The sequence below is a fragment of the Xenopus laevis genome, chromosome 8L, assembly GCF_017654675.1.
Source record: "Xenopus laevis strain J_2021 chromosome 8L, Xenopus_laevis_v10.1, whole genome shotgun sequence".
NCBI lineage: Eukaryota > Metazoa > Chordata > Amphibia > Anura > Pipidae > Xenopus > Xenopus laevis.
In genome coordinates, this window is record NC_054385.1 from 115,223,627 (window position 1) to 115,245,495 (window position 21,869).

Sequence of the window (21,869 nt, forward strand, 5' to 3'; positions counted from 1 at the left end):
GCCCATAGAAACCAATCAGATCTGTGATTTTGCCATGGGCAATATCACAGTGATATTTGTCTCCATTGTTAATAAATACAATTCTTAAGGTTGCTTGCTGGTCTTCAAAAAAACTATTGAGCGGCAAGTCTCCTGGTCCTGATGGGTATCCCAATGACTATTATAAAGTGTTCGCTCATATATTAGTGCCCAAGCTTACTAAACTTTCAACTACTGGGTGGAGTCTGACACCATAAGCCCGGAATCCCTTGCAGCACATATAGTCACCATCCCAAAGTCGGGAAAATTCCCAGACAACTGCACCAACTAAAGACCAATTGTACTCTTAAATACTGACATTAAAATATATGCCAAAATTCTTGCATTAAGATTAGCCCGGTGCTCCCAAATTTAATAAAAAATGACCAACTTGGATTTATACTCGGTAGGCAAGCCCCAGACAATACTAGGAAATTACTAAATTTAATCCATATTTCTGAAAAAGAGTCATCTTCTTTCTTGGCCTTATCGCTAGATGCGGAGAAGGCATTTGACAGAGTGAACTGGACTTACATGGAAAAGATCCTAGAAAAAATCAGACTGCAGGGCAATTTTCTAAAGGCAATACTGCTTCTGTACACTAAGCCGTCTGCTAAAGTGAGAATCCCGGGTGCCCTGTCGAATGCCTTTGACATAACCAATGAACAAGGCAGGGATGCCCCTTGTCGCCCCTTATATTTGCCTTAATAGTAGAACCTCTTGCAGAGAAAATCCACGTACACCCAGGAATAGAGGGAATAAAAGCAGCTGCTGACCATCACTAATCCGAAAGTATCACTGCCCCAACTCATGAGCTAGCTTAAGGCCTTCCAACACATCTCACACTATAAGATTAATCAGGACAAAACACAGGCCCTTTCAATCGGTCTACCCCATGCAGAAATTGCCCAATTGCAACTATTGTACAAGTTTGATTGGAGAAGTACGCATATTATAAAATTACTATATTACCACGCATTCTCTATCTATTTAGATAAAAAATTTAAATCGAAAAAGACAAAAATAAGTGAATTAAAGAGGTTTAGATCCCCTTTAAAGGGGTTGTTAATCTTTGAGATAACTTTTAGTATGATGTAGACAGATATTCTGAGACAATTTGCAATTGTTTTTCATTTTTATTATTGAAGGTTTTTGAGTTATTTAGCAGCTCTTCAATTTGCATGTTAAGCAATCTGGTTGCTAGGGTCCAAATTACCCTAGCAACCATGCATTGATTTGAATAAGAAACTGGAATATAAATAGGAGAGGCCTGAATAGAAAGATAAGTAATAAAAAGTAGCAATAACAATACATTTGTAGCCATACAGAGCATTTATTTTTTAGAAGGGATCAGCGACGACCATTTGAAAGCTGGAAAGAGTTAGAAGAAAAAGGCAAATAACTTTAAAAAATAAATAATGAAAACCAATTGAAAAGTTGCTTAGAATTGGCCGTTCTTTAACTAACAAGAGTTACCTTAAAGGTGAACCACCCCTTTAATTGAAGGCAATGCAAAAATGTAAAAAACTAAATTATTATTATTATTAACTGAGCTTGGAACCTCATGGCAGCATGATGTGTGTTTATGTTTAATGTAGATATTACTTTAGTTAAGACAAATGTTATCATGACACATTCCTTAATACATATCACATACAGATGCCTAGACTTTCCAAGTGATTTTGTTTGCCCTGATTGACCATATAGTCACCCCTGTTTGTCTCTCCTTTTCACTAACAGGGAGAAATGAAACACTGCGACTGATGGGAGGAGAGAACCACTGTGAAGGGAGACTGGAAGTTCTACACAATAACACCTGGCACAGAGTTTATGGCAGTGAGTGGGACATTAAGGAGGCTCAGGTTGTATGTAGAGAGTTACACTGTGGAGAAGCTGTAAGTGCTTTCACCTCTGAGGCACAACTACCTGACAGCAGCCATGTTATATGGGAGAGAATCAAGTGCAATGGAAATGAGAGTCAGTTAAATGATTGTGCTGGGACACTGGAATCTTCTGCAGGACAAGACTGTGACCACAAGAAAGAAGTTCAAGTTGTCTGCTCAGGTACAGTGACCTCATGACATTATCTACAGCCCACAATGGCAGTATTTAAAAGTTTAAGTAGCATATTTAGTAGCTTTATGTTCAGCATATAATGAATAACAACAATAATGGCACAATATTACACATCTTTGTAGTTTATATTTTCTGGAAACTGCAGGGTTTATGCAAAAACACTTGTATTGAACCAGTAACCTAAAGCAACTAATACATGCATTTTCCTCATTGGAGTCTGGAGATGCAAATATATATAGGGAATGATGTATAATCTCATTAGAGCACTATGGGATTTGCAATTGTTGGTGCTATATAAAAAAGAAAAATAATTATGGGTGAGGGTAATGATTGCTAATATATTTAGGACCAAACCTTGATATTTTTACATTTTGCTGCTTAATATAGATAGCCGGAGGGTACGGCTGGTTGATGGTCGAGGTCGATGTGCTGGCAGAGTGGAGGTCTATCATCATGGAGAATGGGGAACAGTTTGTGATGATTTATGGGATGGAGAAGATGCTAATGTGGTTTGCAGACAGTTGAGGTGTGGACATGCCATCAGTACAACCAACACATTTCATGAAAGAGGAACTGGAAAAATTTGGATGGATGACCTGAAGTGTTTAGGAAATGAAACTTCTCTGTTGGATTGTCCTTCCAGCCCTTGGGGTCAGCACAACTGTGGACATAAGGAGGATGCAGATGTTATATGTTCAGGTAAAATAATTTCTAGGAAAATAAAAGATACCCATTCAAATATTCAGTATCAGTGTGTGTGCTATATGCCTGAATATGACTAACAAAAGTTAGCAAACATATACAGTACAGGAATATACAGCACACATTATAGTATATTTTATCAACTAACTATATTGCAGGTATTGAATTCTTTATCTGCAAACCTGATATCTAGTGGCGGAACTACTGGGGGTGAAGGGGGGGTGATCACATGCAGAGCCGCAATAATTCATAACACGGGTGACAGGGCAGAGGGACATTTTTCGGTGTAAATGATTCCATTTGGAGTGCCAGCAGAGGAGCCGGATGTGCATCCTGAATCTGGGAATGCCCGTGGATAGTTACAGCACTGCTAATATCTAGACACCTAAGAATTACAGGAATACCATCGCCCATAGAGTTTTAGATGGAAATAATTGGTGGCATAACTGTAATGATATAGAAGGAAATGATTCATCCAAGAGAATGATCCAAATCACAAAGCAATATTAGAAACCTATGTGAAACAGTATAGGGAAGTACAGTCCAACTGGTGGGCCAATTATTTTTAATGTTGCATATTCAAGGGTCTGCCTATATTAAAATTATGTCATAGAAAGAAGTCTGTGGAGGCCAAAACCAGACTATAAGCCATTTGAAGGGGGCAGTCAGCTGTTTCCAGTTATAGAGCAAAATAATTCACCAGGAACCTCTCCAAAATTTACATCTGTCTCGTGTTTCATTCAGTATGTTTCTGGGCCATTTGGGCTAATTATACAGCCCTCTCCAGTCTGAGTGTAAGTGATAGATTGGAAAGTATCACTGCTCACAAAGTGACCACTGAAAACCTTATCAGAGGCTTATTGGACTTTATCCACAGTGTGTTCTAAGTGCTGAATGGTTTTGTACACACAGAAACTCATGTTATGTTTTATTAGCTTTTCTTATTAAAGGGCAAGTCAACCCCAAAATAAAAATTTGCCTCAACCTTTAAACATGGAGTGATTGGAGTCTAGAGAGTCACTAGAATCAACCTGTGCCAAGGTTAATAATTTGTTGTACCTTAGATTTACACAGTATTAACAGACCTGAGCAACAAGACATGGAGAACTTAAATAAAATACAGATTGCATATTGTTTTGAGCACTACTCTACGGTAAAATGATGAAACCTCCCAGATCTCTTGATTTGATCACCAGTGTATTGATAAATACAGATCAAACATAAAATTTTTGGGTTTCAAAATTAAAGTTGTTAAAAACTCTAAAAGAGCTACAGAATGGAGAGGTCAGCAATAAGTAAGTGATGAAGTCTCCATCTCCAATATAACATTTTTATGAAAAACTGACAATAGCCAACCAACTGATTTATTTATGTACAGTATCATTCACTAATATGTATTTTATTTCTGTTTAGAATTCACTGATCTCCGTTTGGTTGGAGGAACCCATGAATGTGAAGGACGGGTTGAAGTCTATTACAATGGAAGCTGGTCATCTGTCTGTAACAATGGAATGAAGGAAATTACTATTTCTGTTATCTGCAACCAGCTAAACTGTGGAGTGAGTGGAACATTTGCTTCTCTCTTTGAATATGGTGAAGCAGAAGGTCCCTTCCTATTGGACAACATCGAGTGCCGGAAATATGATGCAACTCTGTGGCAGTGTCCTTCAAATCCTTGGACCAGAAACACATGCAATAAAGCAGAGGTGGCAAACATCAAGTGTAAGATATTACCTTAACACACGCTTCTATTCTTATTCAACTTGTTTTGTACACACCAGGGGTCATTTTCAGCATGAAACAATCAGCCATGTTTTTGCAGTTGCATTTTGCATATTCCCTCTGAAGTCTTATACTAATTGCCCTTATAACAGAGCATTCAGGTGTTTATAGAAAGAATAAATGTTTATTCTCCCCAGTTTTCACCCAAACAACTGTACACCATGCTTCAAGATTTACCCCCTTTGTCAAGGAAGGGCAGTCCCACAGTTTGTGAATTCTGGCCTGGCTTAAGTAAATTAAGCAATACATGATTGACAGCTATGATTTTTTATATAATAAGTGCTAATGTTTGGGTGTCAGGTCCCCTTTAACCTCTATTCAAAAAAGGATCCCGTTCTCAGCCTCAAAACTATAGGCCAGTTAGTCTGACGTCAGTGATAGGAAAGCTTTTCGAAGGGTTAATAAAGGATAAGATACTGGACTTCTTAGCAAATCATAATACTATGAGTTTGTGCCAGCATGGTTTTATGCGTAATAGGTCTTGCCAGACTAACTTAATTTCTTTTTATGAGAAGGTAAGTAGAGACCTCGATTCTGGGATGGCAGTGGATGTGATTTACTTAGACTTTGCTAAAGCATTTGAAACAGTGCCACACAAAAGGTTACTGGTTAAATTAAGGAATGTTGGCCTGGAACATAGTATTTGTACCTGGATAGAGAACTGGCTAAAAGATAGACTACAAAGAGTGGTGGTAAATGGAACATTTTCTAATTGGACCAGTGTTGTTAGTGGAGTACCGCAGGGCTCTGTACTAGGTCCCTTGCTTTTCAACTTGTTTATTAATGACCTGGAGGTGGGCATTGAAGGTGCTGTTTCTATTTTTGCAGATGATACTAAATTGTGCAGAACTATAGGTTCCATGCAGGATGCTGCCACTTTGCAGAGTGATTTATCTAAATTGGAAAACTGGGCAGCAAACTGGAAAATGAGGTTCAATGTTGATAAATGCAGGTTATGCACTTTGGCAAAAATAATATAAATGCAAGTTATACACTAAATGGCAGTGTGTTGGGAGTTTCCTTAAATGAGAAGGATCTAGGGGTCTTTGTAGATAACAAGTTGTCTAATTCTGGGCAGTGTCATTCTGTGGCTACTAAAGCAAATAAAGTTCTGTCTTGCATAAAAAAGGGCATTAACTGAAGGGATGAAAACATAATTATGCCTCTTTATAGGTCCCTGGTAAGGCCCCATCTGGAGTATGCAGTGCAGTTTTGGACTCCAGTCCTTAAGAGGGATATAAATGAGCTGGAGAGAGTGCAGAGACTAAGTGCAACTAAACTGGTTAGAGGGATGGAAGACTTAAATTATGAGGGGAGACTGTCAAGGTTGGGGTTGTTTTCTCTGGAAAAAAGGCGCTTGCGAGGGGACATGATTACACTTTACAAGTACATTAGAGGACATTATAGACAAATAGCAGGGGACCTTTTACCCATAAAGTGGATCACCGTACCAGAGGCCACCCCTTTAGACTAGAAGAAAAGAACTTTCATTTGAAGCAACGTAGGGGGTTCTTCACAGTCAGGACAGTGAGGTTGTGGAATGCACTGCCGGGTGATGTTGTGATGCTGATTCAATTAATGACTATAAGAATGGCTTGGATGATTTTTTGGACAGACATAATATCAAAGGCTATTGTGATACTGAGCTCTATAGTTAGTATAGGTATGGGTATATAGAATTTAATTAAAAGTAGGGAGGGGTATGTGTATGGATGCTGGGTTTTCATTTGGAGGGGTTGAACTTGATGGACTTTGTCTTTTTTCAACCCAATTTAACTATGTAACATTGGCCTGCAGGGAAATTCCCTTTGAGGAGCCAACTTAAGCATGTGCAGGAGCCAAAGACTCCTTCTTTGGCCTATCAACATCTAATGGCAGAACAGACTTCAGAGCCAGATCAGGAGGGAGGCTGTACCTTGTAAGGGCTAAGTAGAAGCTAGTAGACTGGTGAACTCTCACTGACAAGGACTTAGGCACCAGGGCAATTGTGCATCAGTAAGGAATTTGGAACATTTAAAAGTAGTTTATTGGGAACCTACCAGAGATGTAGCAAGACAGCTCAGAAGAAGTTTGTACACTGTATGCTGGACACAACAAGAAGTAGGGGAAAATCCTGTAGTTTCATTAGAGGAGGCCACTCAAAAGGCTAACAACACTCTGCTAGTGAGTGAGTGAGAATTATGTGAGGATAAGTGTCTATTTTTGTATCTTATATATCTTGAAAAGTCGTGCTTCATTTGCTCAAGTCTGTACAGTGGCTATCCCTATAAAAGTCTGTTCCTTGGTTCATCACACCGTTTTCTGAAATATTTACTTTTTACAGCAAAGGCCAAGTCAATCATCTTCCTACTGATGGGAGCTCACCGGACACAAGTGGCCCATTGCACTCTGGTCTTAAATTTTAACTATAAGTCAAATGACTATTCAAACCAAAAATGAAAATCATTCTTTTAAGTTAACACAATATTTTTTCTATACGTGTAAAAATGTTTTATTTGAAGCTGAAGTCATGAGCTTAACTGCAATGCATAAACTGCCACCTCTGCTGTATTCAGTCATCTTTTAACTATTGTCTACACATACTTTGTCCTCATAGTGTTTGTTAAGTTTTCAATTATTTTATTTGATTGTTGTGTTAAGCAGAATGCAATCTTGTCAGGATATAATAAACACATCTATAAAATAAAGCTATACATCTATAAAATAAAGGCATTTGATATTAGAAGTTACATTAGCTGATAAAGATTTTAAAACAAATAAAGCAATTTCAATACTATTAACTGTAAAAACTAAATGTATAAGGTTATTCTCTCTGCTCAGTTATATAAATAAGTAGTTAGATAATTTGAATGTCAGAAGATAAGAAATCAACCATTGAACTTCAAACAATTTATTTTATTCTTTGTCTTTTTACCAGTTACATCGATATAAGGGGTAATTTTTTGTATTCTTTAGTTTGTCGATGACCAGTGAATTTAAGTATATGCTCTACATACAGGTCATGAAGGCATCTCAGTACATCAGTTTTTAAAGGAGATATGGGGCTTTTTCATACTTTAAAATAGCTTTCCGAACTACAGACAGTAAGAATGGGATAAATGCAATAGGATTGAGATTTCTTTTCTTTCAAGATATAAGTCTAAAGCAACTGGACTTTCTGAGTTTTCTTCAAAATGTTTCAGCACTCATGTGAGCTGTTCCTTTAGCTTAACTGAGAGTTAGCGAATTCCCCGGCATTTAAACCCTGAAGGGAAGTACAGTCACAGACATCCAATCACAGTGGTTCCATTGAACCTATTCAGTTGTGTTGGCTGAAGGTCACAGAGGTGTTAAAGTGTGAATGTGTGGATGTAGATGAGCATTCAGGTTTTAAAGCTAGAGCCTTGTTTGTTAAATAAAGTTTTTTTTAAGAACTGTAGGCTAATGAAATCCAATATTATTTATAAATAAAATTCAATTTGGAAATAAGATAATTTATCTCCTGAAGCTAAATTGTATTTTGACATTACTGGTAAGATTACACCAGTAGAAATATCAATCACATCTATCGTTCTTCTTCCATGAAGACGCAAAAGGATGGTTTGAAAGAGGCTAAAAGTTTTGGCTTTCTCTGCAGTGGCAAAAAGGGAAACATTGTAATTAAGCTTGTTTTAAGTAGTATTTTCCCAGAAATTACCATATAAAGAGGGTTCTTTCTTGTATGTGTGCTCTATTAAATATTCTTATATCGAGAAGATCACCTAATGAGATTGAAAATTCAGATTTCTTGAAAGCTATCCTTGTTGTTTTGCCCAAAGAAATCTGAGAATTTATGTTGTTTCTGTCTTTATGTTTTAATAAAAAGGAAAGATGTATTAGATGGCATACTAGTTGTGTGAAAATTTGTAGAATATAGCTTTACCTTTAGGAACAGTAACACCAAAATAGTTAGTGTTTTAAAGTAATTAAAATATTATGTACTGTTGCCTTGTACTGGTTAAACTGGAATGCTATATTTATTGTGTAGAATGCTTTAAAATACCAGAGTAAACAGGTCTAGAAGCTCACTTTGTTTGTTTAGGAAAGCAGTTGCCATATTAGCTTGGGGAGACATCACGTCTAGTGATGGGCGAATTTTTTCGCCAGGCGCAAATTCACGGCGAATTTGCACGATTCGCCGCCAGCGAATAAATTCACCAAACGGCCGCGAAAATTTGCGGCAAAAACGAGACGCCGGCGCCGTTTCGCTAATTTTTCGCCGTTTCGCGAATTTCGCACGAAGCGAAACGGCGCAAATTCTCCCATCACTAATCACGTCCTACCTGAGTCTCAACATGCTCACTCAAAGCTCTGGGCTCAGATTACAGCAAGAAGGGGAGGAGGGAGAAGGAATGGGGAGAGAGTAGCAAACTGAGCATGCTCAAGCCCGAGCCCTGGAGGTTTAATCTGAAAGAAGGAAGTCTGATACAGAAGCCCATGTATACACAATAATAGGAAAGAAATGATGTGTTTTTTTTGACAGATGACTCAGAGCAGCATTACTTTGAGGGTTTACTGGTGTCATTATAGAGTCCTTTCTGACAAAGTTTACTTAGTTTCAACCTTTCCTTATTCTTTAAGGGAGAAACGACTCAGGTTGCACAGTAATTTGCAGATAAGCTCTATAGAGTATATCAACATTTATTCTCTATTTAACCTGTGCCATTTAGTCCTTTTTCAGTTGCCTCCATTACTTCACAGCAGCTTGTTTTATACACAATACACTATATTTTAATTACCTTAAAACACTTTCACTAGAGGTACATTTGATCATTTAGAGCATAGGGATTTGATGGGGTTTTTTTTGTTTAATAGAATGTCATTTAACATATTCAAGAAATGACTGAAAAAGTAATTTCTAACTAAGTTACAGCAGTTTTAAAAATGTTTAAAAATGTATGGAGTGACACAAAATTATTAAAAGTATAGACGACATTAACTTATTTAGGATTTTTTCATTTCCTGATGCAGTTGCCATTAAAAAGTAATCACCAATAAGCTATGAACACTCTACCAAAAGTTAGAAAATGAAAGAAAAGGAAAGGGGTTTACATATCAGCCCTGGTAGCTGTTATTGTATTCATAAGCTGTTCTCTAGGACTGATACCTTTTAGCACAAGGGGAATACAAGCTCAATGATGTGGATCCACAAAGCTCGGTCTCTTTCCCTTCTATGCCCTGTGTTGAATTAGCTAGACTGTAATATTTGTAGAGTTCTTTGTTAAAGAAATGTAATGAACAAAGTGGGTCAGTTCACTCCATATGATAGAGAGCTTGCAGGTGTTTGCAAGGTATATGTCTAACACCCAAATTATTAAGAAATTAGCATTTTAAATCTCATTTTTAAAATCATATTCCTTTATATTTATATAGTCAAAAGAGTCTCTTTGTTTTGTCTCAGAAAAGGTTTCTCATCACCTCTACCAATGTTAACTCATTCACAGCCATCTCAGTCCTGCTTTGTTTTGTAGGACACTGGTTCTCATTGGAGAGTAAAAGTGTAATTTACATAAGGAAGTGCAGTGTGCAATATTGGATTCACCATGTTTCTTACTCAGAATCCAACATTTTCCCCTACAACGACTCTGCTGAGTGAACCCTGGAGCTACCGTCAGGTTGGAGGTGCTGGTAACTCCAAGTTCCCCTGCATCACTTGCACACAATTCGGAACATGAATAGGGATGGACACACTATATAGCACAACTATACAGAGTGTATGGTGCTGATTCGCACAAAAAACGGGGTTCAGTTTTGCAAGACTGCAAATGAGACCTGTAATATGTAAAATCACTGCTAGAAGACAAATAAGATTTGTGGGACCATAAAGTAAATTACTTTGTTCTCCTCAAACTTAAACTGTTGGGCCTCTCCATGCACATCTGGTGAAATGTGACCAAAATAGGAAGTAATTAAAAATAATGTTGTTTTAAATAATAGTAATAATTGTCCAAGATGACAAATCTCTACATTTTAATACAAAACCCATAGTTTCCCATTTTTTTTCCTCCGCTCTGTACAGGTTCTGGAAAAAGACTTTATAAAGCTATAAGAGATCCTAATAGCTGCCCAACATCTGAGAACTGTACAGGTAAGTTAAGTAAGGTTGTGTCTGTATTGTAGTACTTACAACTGAAGATAATTTGATGGTAATGAAGTACCTGGATAAAAAAAACTTGTCATGGTCCAGTGACACATTGCAACCAAAATCTGTTTAGCATTAATTAATGGCAACAGACCAGTAAAAACGAACTGCTGATTGTTGGCCTTAGAAATCTCTTCTACCCTCTTTCTGTATTCATGCACAGAGTATACTGACACTAATACCTTATGTGTTTCTCACCAAAAGAGATACTAGATCATAAACATACAGAATACATTCCCAAACACCTGTATCATTTTTATTCATTGATAATTAAGTACAGGTATGGGATCTGTTATCATGAATGCTTGGGACCTGAAGTTTTCCGGATAACAGGTTTTCTGGATAACTTTCCATAATTTGGACCTCCGAATCTATTAGAAAACCATGTAATCATTAAATAAACGCAATAGGCTGGTTTTGCTTCCAATAAGGATCATTTACAGTATATCTTAGTTTGGATCAAGTACAAGCTACTGTTTTAGTATTACAGAGAAAAGCAAAATCATTTTTAGAAATTTGTAGTATTTGGATAAAGTGGACTCTATATTAGTTGACCTTTCCTTAATTCTGAGATTTCTGGATAACGGGTTTCTGGATAAAGGATCCCATATCTGTACTGTACACCGAGCAATTTAAACTGGGGCTGGGGTTAGTGGGGCAGGATGTTTGAAAACCAGTAACCAAATTCTCTGATTTGAAAATTTTTGTCTTCACTTGATTTACTGTTATTTATTAATGCATTTGATGTTCTATGTAGTGCAGGCATTCATTGTGCCATAAATATATATTATAAAATCAAAAATATAAATATTATGTATGTATATTAAAATATCTAATGAAGAAGTTATACCACATCCAGTTAATGTAGCACTGCAATGTTATCACTGTAATAACAATAATATTTCAATTGCCTCCATAATTACCTATCAATACCTGTGCCAATAAATGTTCATTTGCCACTAAGAACAATACAATAATCAAACAAAAGCTTTATATTGTGAAATTGTCACATAACCAACATATTTTCTGCTCTTTGTAAGTTTTTTTTATAAACCCACATATTGTTCTGTCCTGCCTCAGATTCAGACAGGGTACGTCTCGTTGGAGGGCAGGACAATTGCTCTGGCAGAGTAGAAGTGTTTTTCCAGGGATCCTGGGGAACGGTGTGTGATGACTCCTGGGACATGAAGGATGCAGAAGTGGTGTGTAAGCAGTTGGACTGTGGCTCAGCTATCAATGTCACTGGTGAGGACATGGTTGGAAATGGGACTGGGCCCATCTGGTTAGATGAGGTGACCTGCAAAGGCCATGAACAGGCGCTGCAAGATTGTCCCTCTGTGCGCTGGAATAGAAGTGACTGTCACCACAAAGAGGATGCTGGGGTCTCATGCACTGGTAGGTGAATATTTACCTCAATATAATCAAACTTACATTATTAAAATGCACCAGTCTTAACTCTATGAAATGGCAATTCAATTTCTACGGGCGATATTCAGAATTAATGCAGGGGATGTGAATTAGTACCCCTTTATTCTATCATCAACGTAGGGTAACCATGGGACTCACATGGAGGGATAAACTTAACAAAATAATGAGGAGACTGAGTAACTGAGTTGCCCACTGTAGATCCATGTCTCCACCTAATAGCACATGCCTTATCATCGTAGCAACAGAGAACTTATTCTGAGTAACACTGTAATCTAAAGTTTATAATATTCTATGTTCCAGACACACACAGTATCTCACTATTGCAGGGTTGAACACTAAATCCTTCTCTCCTGTAGCAATGTCTGACACCAATGTAACCCCTGTACCCCAAGTTAGTCACGTGTGTGTCATTATTCTCTCTCTCAGTAACTTAAGTCCCAGCTTTGTGTCCATCTTCTGTTAGAGCAGCCACATTGATAGACTGTAATTGTATCCACTGGCACCCACAATTTCCAGCTGTAAATTGTAAATATTTTCTCTCTCTACAGGAAAAAAAGAAAGTGTGCCTACAACTGCACTGCCTTTTACTACAGGTGAGTCAAATGTTTTTTTCAAATGTGCATTGCAGATCTATCCATTGTGTAGGTTCCCCATCACGTATAACAATTAAATAATAATGTTTTATTTGCTATTTATACACTGTTGGTCTTGTTTATTATAGTGGGGCAAAGTCCAAAAACCAAGTGTGAAATGGTATTTTTTTTGTACTTTGCTATTTCCCAAACTAGATAACCTAAAGTGCAACTCTTCGGGGGTTATTTATCAAAATTCTAAATTATCTGAGTGATTTCTGAAAATAACTCAGATCATTTTTCCGAAAATTTCCTGTGCAGGAAAAAAAACTAAAAAATATTGAATTGTACGATTTTTTTGGATTTTCTGACTGAAAACTCAGATTTTTTAGTTTTTTTTCCCAAAAAAACACAAAATATTCAGATTATTGCATGAAACCCAGTGCAGATCAGGATATCTTTGGGACTTCTCCATTGACTTATATGCAACCTTGGCAGGTCCGAGGTGCTGAATTTTCAGATTCTGACTTTTTCTATCCTCGGGGCATAATAAATACCAAATAATTCGAGTTTTTCTTTTCCACATAAAATTCTGATTTAATAGTCATTTTTTTGGCATTTGGACTTTAATTAAAAAAAAACCCTTTTTGTTCACAAATTTAAGTGCAAAGAGTTGTGACAGACCATTGTATGTAGCACCATATGCGCTTACCAGCACTGCATCTATACATAAATATATACATACAGTATGGGAGGGTGTTGAGGTGGGATCCAGGCCCGGATTTGTGTAAAAGCCACAAAGGCCCGTGCATGCTGCCCAACCACACCCACATTGGTTCAAAAATACTGGGGATGCGCTGGTGATATAATCATTTTTTTAATTTCCTATGCGCCAATCCCCATTGATCCTGTCCCCCTGGAGGGGACAGGGGCGACAAACGGCAGTGGGCCTAGGGGCGCCCACTATGTAAATCCGGCCCTGGTGGGATCTAGTCATCCCCTGTCACATCTTTCTAGTTTGCAGATGTGATGGGCAAGGTGCTAGGGAGACCTGTACTTGCCACTTTCCTACAGAAATGATCAGAAAATTAACTTAATGGACAAGTAAAGACTAATTTACTGAGGGTATAAAAAGGTTTGATAACCCCACCCCTACCCTTACCCTTTTCACATATCTTGCTTGGTTTTATCTTTTCAAGCCTGTAGTTTCCTCTATCTTTTCTTCCCATCAGCACCATCTTGCTTCTCTCATTATGGATGGTAAACATTTTCCAGAAGTGTTTTTCTGCAACTGGTGGAGCACAACCCAAAATAATGTTTTTGGCTCAGCACTTTAGTATCCATACTTCTTGACTTGTTCTAGCTTTCCATTTGGAGTTTCATTATAAGATGATAGTTTAGGCCTTGGGTCTGTCCTAAGTGTAAGGGGCAGATTTATCAAAGGTCCAGGTGATTTTCAAATTAAAAAAATTCAAATATTGAGCTATTTTTGTGTACCTCGACTAGGGAATAATCCAAATTCAATTTGAATTTGAAAAAAAATAGACGAATTTGAATATTGAAATTTATCATGTACTGTCTCTTTCAAAATTCAACTTAGACCATTTCCATCTAAAACTTGCCGAATTGCTGTTTTAGCCTATGGGGACCTCATAGAACTTATTTGGAGTGAATTGGTAGACTTTGGAAAAACTTTGATTTGAATTCGATCAAATGTGCTATTACTTAAATTTTTATGATTTGAAATAGGCCGAATACAGACCTATTCAATCAAAAACTGACCCATTCGGCCAAAAAAAAAACTTCAACTTAATTTCAGTTGGTCTCATTGAATTGGAATTTCAAAGTTTTTCAAATACGAAATTCAACCCTTGATAAATTTGCCCCTAGGTGTACTGTGATACATTACAAAAATGTCATTAGCCAGATCCTCCTCCACTGTGGCTTGTGGGAGTAATGTGCCACAAAGTTCTCATGTTTCATGGGACATGAAGTTTTGGCACCCAACTAATTTATATTATCAGACATACTGAAAGTAGGAGCCCAGTTATAGATCTCTTATCCTACTGAATTGGAATATCATTTTAAAGGTTGTCCTTTAAAATGATATTAAATCATTACTGTTCTCAATTTATTCCCTTAAGGACTAAACGTAGAAGCTCTAAGAATCATCCTGTGTGGCTTAATACAGAGGTAAAGATGTTAATGGGAAAGAAGAGAAAGGCATTTAAAAACTACAAATCTGTAGGGACAGAAGCTGCATTTAATGAATATAAACACTGTAATAAATGTTGTAAATCAGCAATCCGGAAGGCTAAGAAAAGAAATGAAGAGTTAATTGCGGTGGAGGTGAAAACTAACCCTAAAAAGTTTTTTAAATATATTAATAGTAAAAAGATGCAGGTTGAGAGTGTTGCTCCATTAAATAATGGTACCAGTATGGTTGTAACAGATACAGATAAGGCAAATGTGTTAAATCAGTTCTTTTCTTCAGTGTATACAATAGAGGAGTCTGGGTTCACAGGCTCACTTAATAACTGCACGAATTGTTCAGCTCAATCTAGTCAGTGGCTGACTCAGGATATGATTCAAAAAGCTTTAATACAAATTAATGTAAACAAGGCTCCAGGGCCTGATGGCATACACCCCCGGGTTCTAAGAGAGCTTAGTTCAGTTTTAGACCAGCCCTTATTTCTGATTTTCTCAGATTCACTGTCATCTGGTATGGTGCCTATGGATTGGAGAAAAGCTGATGTTATTCCAATATTTAAAAAGGGATTACGATCTCAGCCTGGCAATTATAGGCCAGTAAGCTTGACATCTGTGGTGGGCAAATTATTTGAAGGCTTGTTAAGGGATCACATTCAAAATTTTGTCCTAATGAATGGCATTATGAGCAACAATCAGCATGGCTTTATGAAGGATAGGTCATGTCAGACGAATTTGATTGCATTTTATGATGTGGTAAGTAAGATTCTGGATAGTGGGGGGGCAGTAGATGTGATCTATTTGGATTTTGCCAAAGCGTTTGATACTGTGCCCCACAAACGACTGCTTTCTAAACTAAGGTCTGTTGGGCTTAATGAAGTCGTTTGCACATGGATAGGAAACTGGCTACAGGATCGGGTACAGAGGGTGGTTGTTAATGGGACATTCTCTACTTGGAGTAAGGTTCTTAGTGGGGTCCCCCAGGGCTCAGTATTGGGTCCACTTTTATTTAACTTGTTCATTAATGACTTAGGGGAGGGTGTTGTAAGTAATGTATCAGTGTTTGCAGATGACACAAAATTATCCAGCCCAATTAATTCCATCCAGGATGTGGCATCCTTGCAACAGGATCTTGACAAACTGGCAATCTGGGCAGCTAAGTGGCAAATGAGATTCAATGTTGATAAATGTAAAGTCATGCACCTGGGATGTAAAAATATCCAAGCCACTTATACCCTTAATGGGACTGCACTAGGCAAATCCATTATGGAAAAGGACCTTGGAGTCCTTGTAGATGATAAACTTGGCTGTAGCAAGCAATGCCAGTCAGCAGCATCAAGGGCAAATAAGGTCTTGAGCTGTATTAAAAGGGGCATAGAGTCACGGGAGGAGGGGGTCATTCTTCCACTGTATAGAGCACTTGTAAGGCCCCATCTAGAATATGCCGTACAGTTTTGGTCTCCATCACTCAAAGAGGACATTATTGTATTAGAGAGGGTACAGAGAAGGGCAACTAAGCTGGTAAAAGGTATTGAAAATCTTAGCTATGAGGAAAGACTGGCCAAATTGGGGATGTTCACGCTGGAGAAGAGGCGCTTAAGGGGTGATATGATGACTATGTATAAATATATAAGGGGATCATATAACAATCTCTCTAATGCTTTATTTACCAGTAGGTCTTTCCAGCTGACACGAGGTCACCCATTCCGATTAGAAGAAAAGAGGTTCCGCCTAAATATTCGGAAGGGGTTTTTTACAGTGAGAGCTGTGAAGATGTGGAATTCTCTCCCTGAATCAGTTGTACAGGCTGATACATTAGATAGCTTTAAGAAGGGGTTGGATGGCTTTTTAGCAAGTAAGGGAATACAGGGTTGTGGGAAATAGCTCATAGTCCAAGTTGATCCAGGGACTAGTCCGATTGCCATTTTGGAGTCAGGAAGGAATTTTTCCCCCTCTAAGGCAAATTGGAGAGGCTTCAGATGGGTTTTTTGCCTTCCTCTGGATCAACTGGCAGATAGGTAGTTAATAAACAAAAAAAACAAAACAAAAAAAAAGGTTGAACTAGATGGACATGTGTCTTTTTTCAACCTTACTTACTATGTTACTATGTTACTATGTCCCTGATTTTTGCACTATTGACTATGTCTTGGCATCTGTTAAGCTCCTGAAACAAATCATACATAAATCATGCCAGAAAAATAAACGTCATTCGATAAGGGTTAAGTTCCTATCCCTGGCTTTTGCCAGTTTCCTTTAGTTTTTGCTTTCTGGGAATATTAATAAAGTACCTGAAATGTACCTGAGTGTTTGAATAGAGAAGCAGCTATTGACCTCAAATCTATTACATAACAACCCTTACATTTTATTTCAGGGCAGTCTACCTCAGCAACCTCTCGCACCAGTATTAAGTATGTTTCTAGCAACATCCCCATCATCGCCTGCATTGTTTTGGCAATACTTTTGGGTATGGCAATAATGGTTGTTTGGGCTCTAGTGAGAAATCTGTACTGGTACAAAAAGGGTAAGTTACTCCTCAGTATTACTGTTTTCAATATATAATGCCAAATTAGAAATGTCAACCTAGGCAAATAGTAAGACAACTTTTAATAACTATATTTAATAAGGGTACATGTTCATAAGTGTTTGGAGATGTGATTGCCATGTGGTACATTACAGAAACCCTGCCCCACAAAACAATACTTCTGTTTTGGGCGGTTATGTAATAAAAGGCACTAAGTTTGCTCAGGCGTTCACCTGTTTAAAAACAAAAATTGTATTGGTTGCTATGGGTTACTGCCCCTGGGCTAACTTAGTGCCTTTTATTAAATATGGGGGATGGTCTCAAAGCTCCTATAAGAATGACGAACAACTATCAAAATAGAAAAAAATGGTATTGATCTGTTTTTTTAATGCATTTATCTCTAGTGATGGGCATGGATTTGAGTCAAAATTCCTAATTTTGCCACCCGCAAATGTTTTTGAGAAACTACAGTGAAAATTCACCATAGAAAATTTGCCGCGACACAAGAAAAAATGCTGCGTGTCAAAATTGTCACGCGCATAAAAATTGTTGTGCATAAAAAATATTGGGATGCCCATTGACATCAATGCATTTCGATAATTTTTCAGCGAAACAGGAAAGATCCATTATTTATCTCTATTGTTTTGGAGGCAGAGCCTTTGGCTGAATGAAACCAATTACTTGATGTCTTGTTGTGTCGTTGCAATCTCTGGACTAAATGACATAATCTCACTTTTTATATTCTATTATTAGTTTACCTATTCCTTAAATTGGAAAACAGATTTAAAGAGAGAAAGAGGGCTGAAAGCACAAACATAAAGGAAAGAAAGGAGAAAGGACACACAGTCTAATGTGGTCAAGAGTGAATGAAAATAAGGGAAGGAGTGAAAAAGGGGTAAAGTGATCAGTGGGAAGTGGAGAGCAGGAGAGGGAGGTAAAGAGATTGATGAGTAGGATGGGTATGGTAGAGTCCACTTAAATGGTGAAAGAAGGGGATGCAAGAGAGCACACAGAAATCAGAGAGGTTGAAGGAAAGGGATGTATGTGGAGATGTTCATGGAGGAGTTGGTTCTGCCAAGGTCATATCACATACCAACATACACACATCACATCAGCTGTAATAATTTGATTTTAACACAACCTTGCTGGTATGTGAATAAGCCTTGGTGGGTCTACAACCTGCTGAAAGCTAGGCCCCTATATAATATTAGCACCCCTTGCTAATAAATGTAAATCCAATATTAGTTTCTAGCAAAATAAATACTTTGTTTTCCTTATGGTAAAAATCTTCCTATAAGTATTACAGTTATTAATAATAGTTGCTGGGATTCTTGTAATTACTCTTATGGGCAACAACAGAAGAATCAGAAGATACTGATTTTCCAGAAATAACCTGCCAGATCTTGTGTAATATTACCCCATGTACATACAGAGAGCTCTGTGCAGCCCCTCTAGCTTGTTTGCCCTTTAGTGTTTAATTACATCACACTACTGAGCAGACGCTGTTGACATTCTCACCTGTCTTTCAAAGTTCATGTGTAAATTTCATTTTGATTTGTGCAGAAAATTGTTAATTTTTTATTTGTATTATTAATATTATTATTTATATTTCTACATATCAGTTCTTGAGGACCGACCCGATTCTTTACTGTCTCCTGCCTTCCCTATTTATGAGGAGATTAATTTTGATATGGATGGATTTGAGAAGGTTCTCTCTGAAGGATCAGGTATGTCCAGCTGCTGCTGCTGCAAATAAAAATTATTAATGCACAGTATTTAATTTACTTAGTTGAGTTTGAAAGAGAGAACTGTTTTACAGATGAACTTATCCTTAAAGAGTTGCAATATTAATAATCCGATAAACAGATATTAATGATATTAATAAGTGACAAACATTTATGTGGTAATGTCTTAATAATGTTACAACATGACCATTTGACCACTTGGTCACAGCCCTGCCACTTGCCAGTCAAGATAAAGAATATAAAAGGGTAAGAGTTGTAAATTATGAATAAAGTATGACGGCCAGGTAAACTGAGAAACCCTAAGTGCTTTTCCAGAGATGAAGCACTTTATTCATATTTTCAGGCCCAGAGGGAGTAAGTGGTACCAGGTCTTTTAAAATATGCCCATACGTCATATTGTATAAGAGCTTTTTGGAGAATTTCCCCTTAGGTTGTGTTGCCATCTTATTGGTCCTCATGGGGCCCACCAATGGGCCAGGCTGACCAATATACAGTAAATCCAAAAATTAGCCAGATATCTATCTGCAAAGTTTTATATTCCCATCAGGTCTGTTGGTGGGGTTTCCAAGTGGACCTGTCACGCAGACACAAAAAACTGTATAATAAAAGTCCTTTTCAAATTAAACATGAAATCCAATTTCAATTTTTTATTAAAGCATTCATAGCTGTTGTAAACTCATTTAAACATCTCAGCTGTCAATCAAATATTGTCTGCCCCTCCTCTATGCCCTGGGCATAGAGGTGGGGCAGACAATTACTCTGACTTTCCATTCAGCACTTCCTAGAAATTGCTGCTCTCCCGACATTTTCCCATTCTCTTCACCATTTAATTGTGTAGCCAGGGCATGGGGATGGACATCAGGTCCCCCATTCTGGTGCACAAACAAGATTCTGAGCTGATGCAAAACTTATCTTAATAAAAGTGTCCACAAAATGGCTCCTGCCTGCTTGCTATAATTATGAATTCCCAGACTGAAGGAAACAAGATTCAAATAATTTATATAGTGTAATTGAAGTTCATTTGCTTGACTGATGTGATAAAATAGGGTTATGAATAATGTGTTTGGGTGATGGGTCCCCTTTCACTTGCCTTTAAATTCACACACACTATAAACTTCTAATAAGAATTGTCCATGTTAAACAGCTTTCTTCTCACTAATCAAAGTGGGGAGAAGTTCTGATTGGCTGTCGACAAAATAATCAATTATCAAAGCATTACTACTGACACTGCACACATATAATTTACTGCACACAACACTCCCAGTACATTATCAGTCTATGGGGCAAATTTACTAAAGGACGAAGTGACTAACGCTGACGAAAATTCGCCAGTGTGACGTCATTTCAGTACTTTGCCGATTTACTAATGGGCGCAGGTGTAACTTCGCTAGTGAAGGAGATAAACACCAGCACAACTTCGCACTCTAATGCCAGGTGAATTTGCGATCTGGCGCATGGATGTAACTGCGCAAATTCACTAAGATTTTTCGAAGTCCCAAGATGATAGGCTGCAAAAGTCTGTAAATTTTTTTTTGGGTACCTGGCTTCCCCCCTACATTTCCTAACATATGGCACATAAACTATACACTGGGCTCATGTGTAGGGCATTATAACAACTGTATTTTATTTTGTTAAGGTTCCCTGGGCTTGTGTAATGTAATGTATTTGCTGCAACATATACGTCCATTCAACTTTCACTTCCGCCATATGCAAATTAGCCAATGCTGGCGCAACTTCGCTTTGCTTGCCAAACTAACGCTAGCACAACTTTGCCAGCATTTGTCGCCCTGGATGTCACTTCACATGTTAGTGAATTAGCGTTGTCTGGGCAAATTTACGGCTGGTGAAGTGTTGCGATGTGAGCGAAGTGGACGCTAGTGCAAATTCGGCTCTTGGTAAATCTGCCCCTATGTTACTTACATGTTATCTACTTTGCAGACTCCATTGTGGACACCGCAGATCAGAAGTTGGAATATTACACAAGTGCCACTGAAGACAAAAACAATGTGATATCAGATACAGGTGATCTTATTCAATGTTTCTTTCATTTGACATAAATGTAGTAAGAGATTCTGTTTTTTTTTAAATTTTATCGATACTTTTTTAAAAATAACGCGTACAGAAAAAAGAAAGCGGGTGGTGTCACAGGCAAGAAAATGTCGCCGATAGTTTACTGTTCTTTGTAAGGAAAGTGTACACTGGCAACATGTCATTACTTTGTTGAAGATGGAACAAATATGTATTATGAAATTTAAAGCAGGTAAGTTAAAAATTATAGGAGACGTCAAAGAGTTATGAAAAAAGAGTGAGAAGAAATCAGTCGAATAAGTGTAGGGGAGCTTACGTATTGACTATGCCTTTAATAAAATCTAACAAGGAGACCGTATTTTCCAGTATTCTGAACTATTATTTAGCAAAATGAGTGTCAATACTTTGAGTCGTCTGATTTCTTCCACTTTTGCAAACCAATCTAAGAATGACGGTGGTTGCGTCAATTTCCATTTCGCTGGTATCAGGGATTTTGCTGATTGAAGAAGATGTACAGTTAGTGAATTTTTAATGGTGTTATTTAACTCTTGGTTAATATTTAAAATGATTAATGTTTGATTATCTTTCCGTAGGTCACTCTTACCAACTATTTTAATTGTGCTTAACAT

At 37.6% G+C, this 21,869-nt stretch overlaps 1 protein-coding gene across 1 annotated transcript in view; it reads left to right on the forward strand.

The window, feature by feature from the left end:
* The window catches only part of LOC108699031, a 204,830-nt gene that overhangs the window by 55,070 nt on the left and 127,891 nt on the right, over positions 1 to 21,869 (forward strand). Inside the window, exons 9-17 of the mRNA XM_041573941.1 lie at positions 1,759 to 2,082; positions 2,482 to 2,793; positions 4,210 to 4,518; positions 10,616 to 10,684; positions 11,819 to 12,133; positions 12,715 to 12,759; positions 17,318 to 17,467; positions 19,090 to 19,194; positions 21,151 to 21,234. Of these exons, the coding sequence (XP_041429875.1) occupies positions 1,759 to 2,082; positions 2,482 to 2,793; positions 4,210 to 4,518; positions 10,616 to 10,684; positions 11,819 to 12,133; positions 12,715 to 12,759; positions 17,318 to 17,467; positions 19,090 to 19,194; positions 21,151 to 21,234 (1,713 nt within the window). The remainder of the gene's footprint in view (positions 1 to 1,758; positions 2,083 to 2,481; positions 2,794 to 4,209; positions 4,519 to 10,615; positions 10,685 to 11,818; positions 12,134 to 12,714; positions 12,760 to 17,317; positions 17,468 to 19,089; positions 19,195 to 21,150; positions 21,235 to 21,869) is intronic.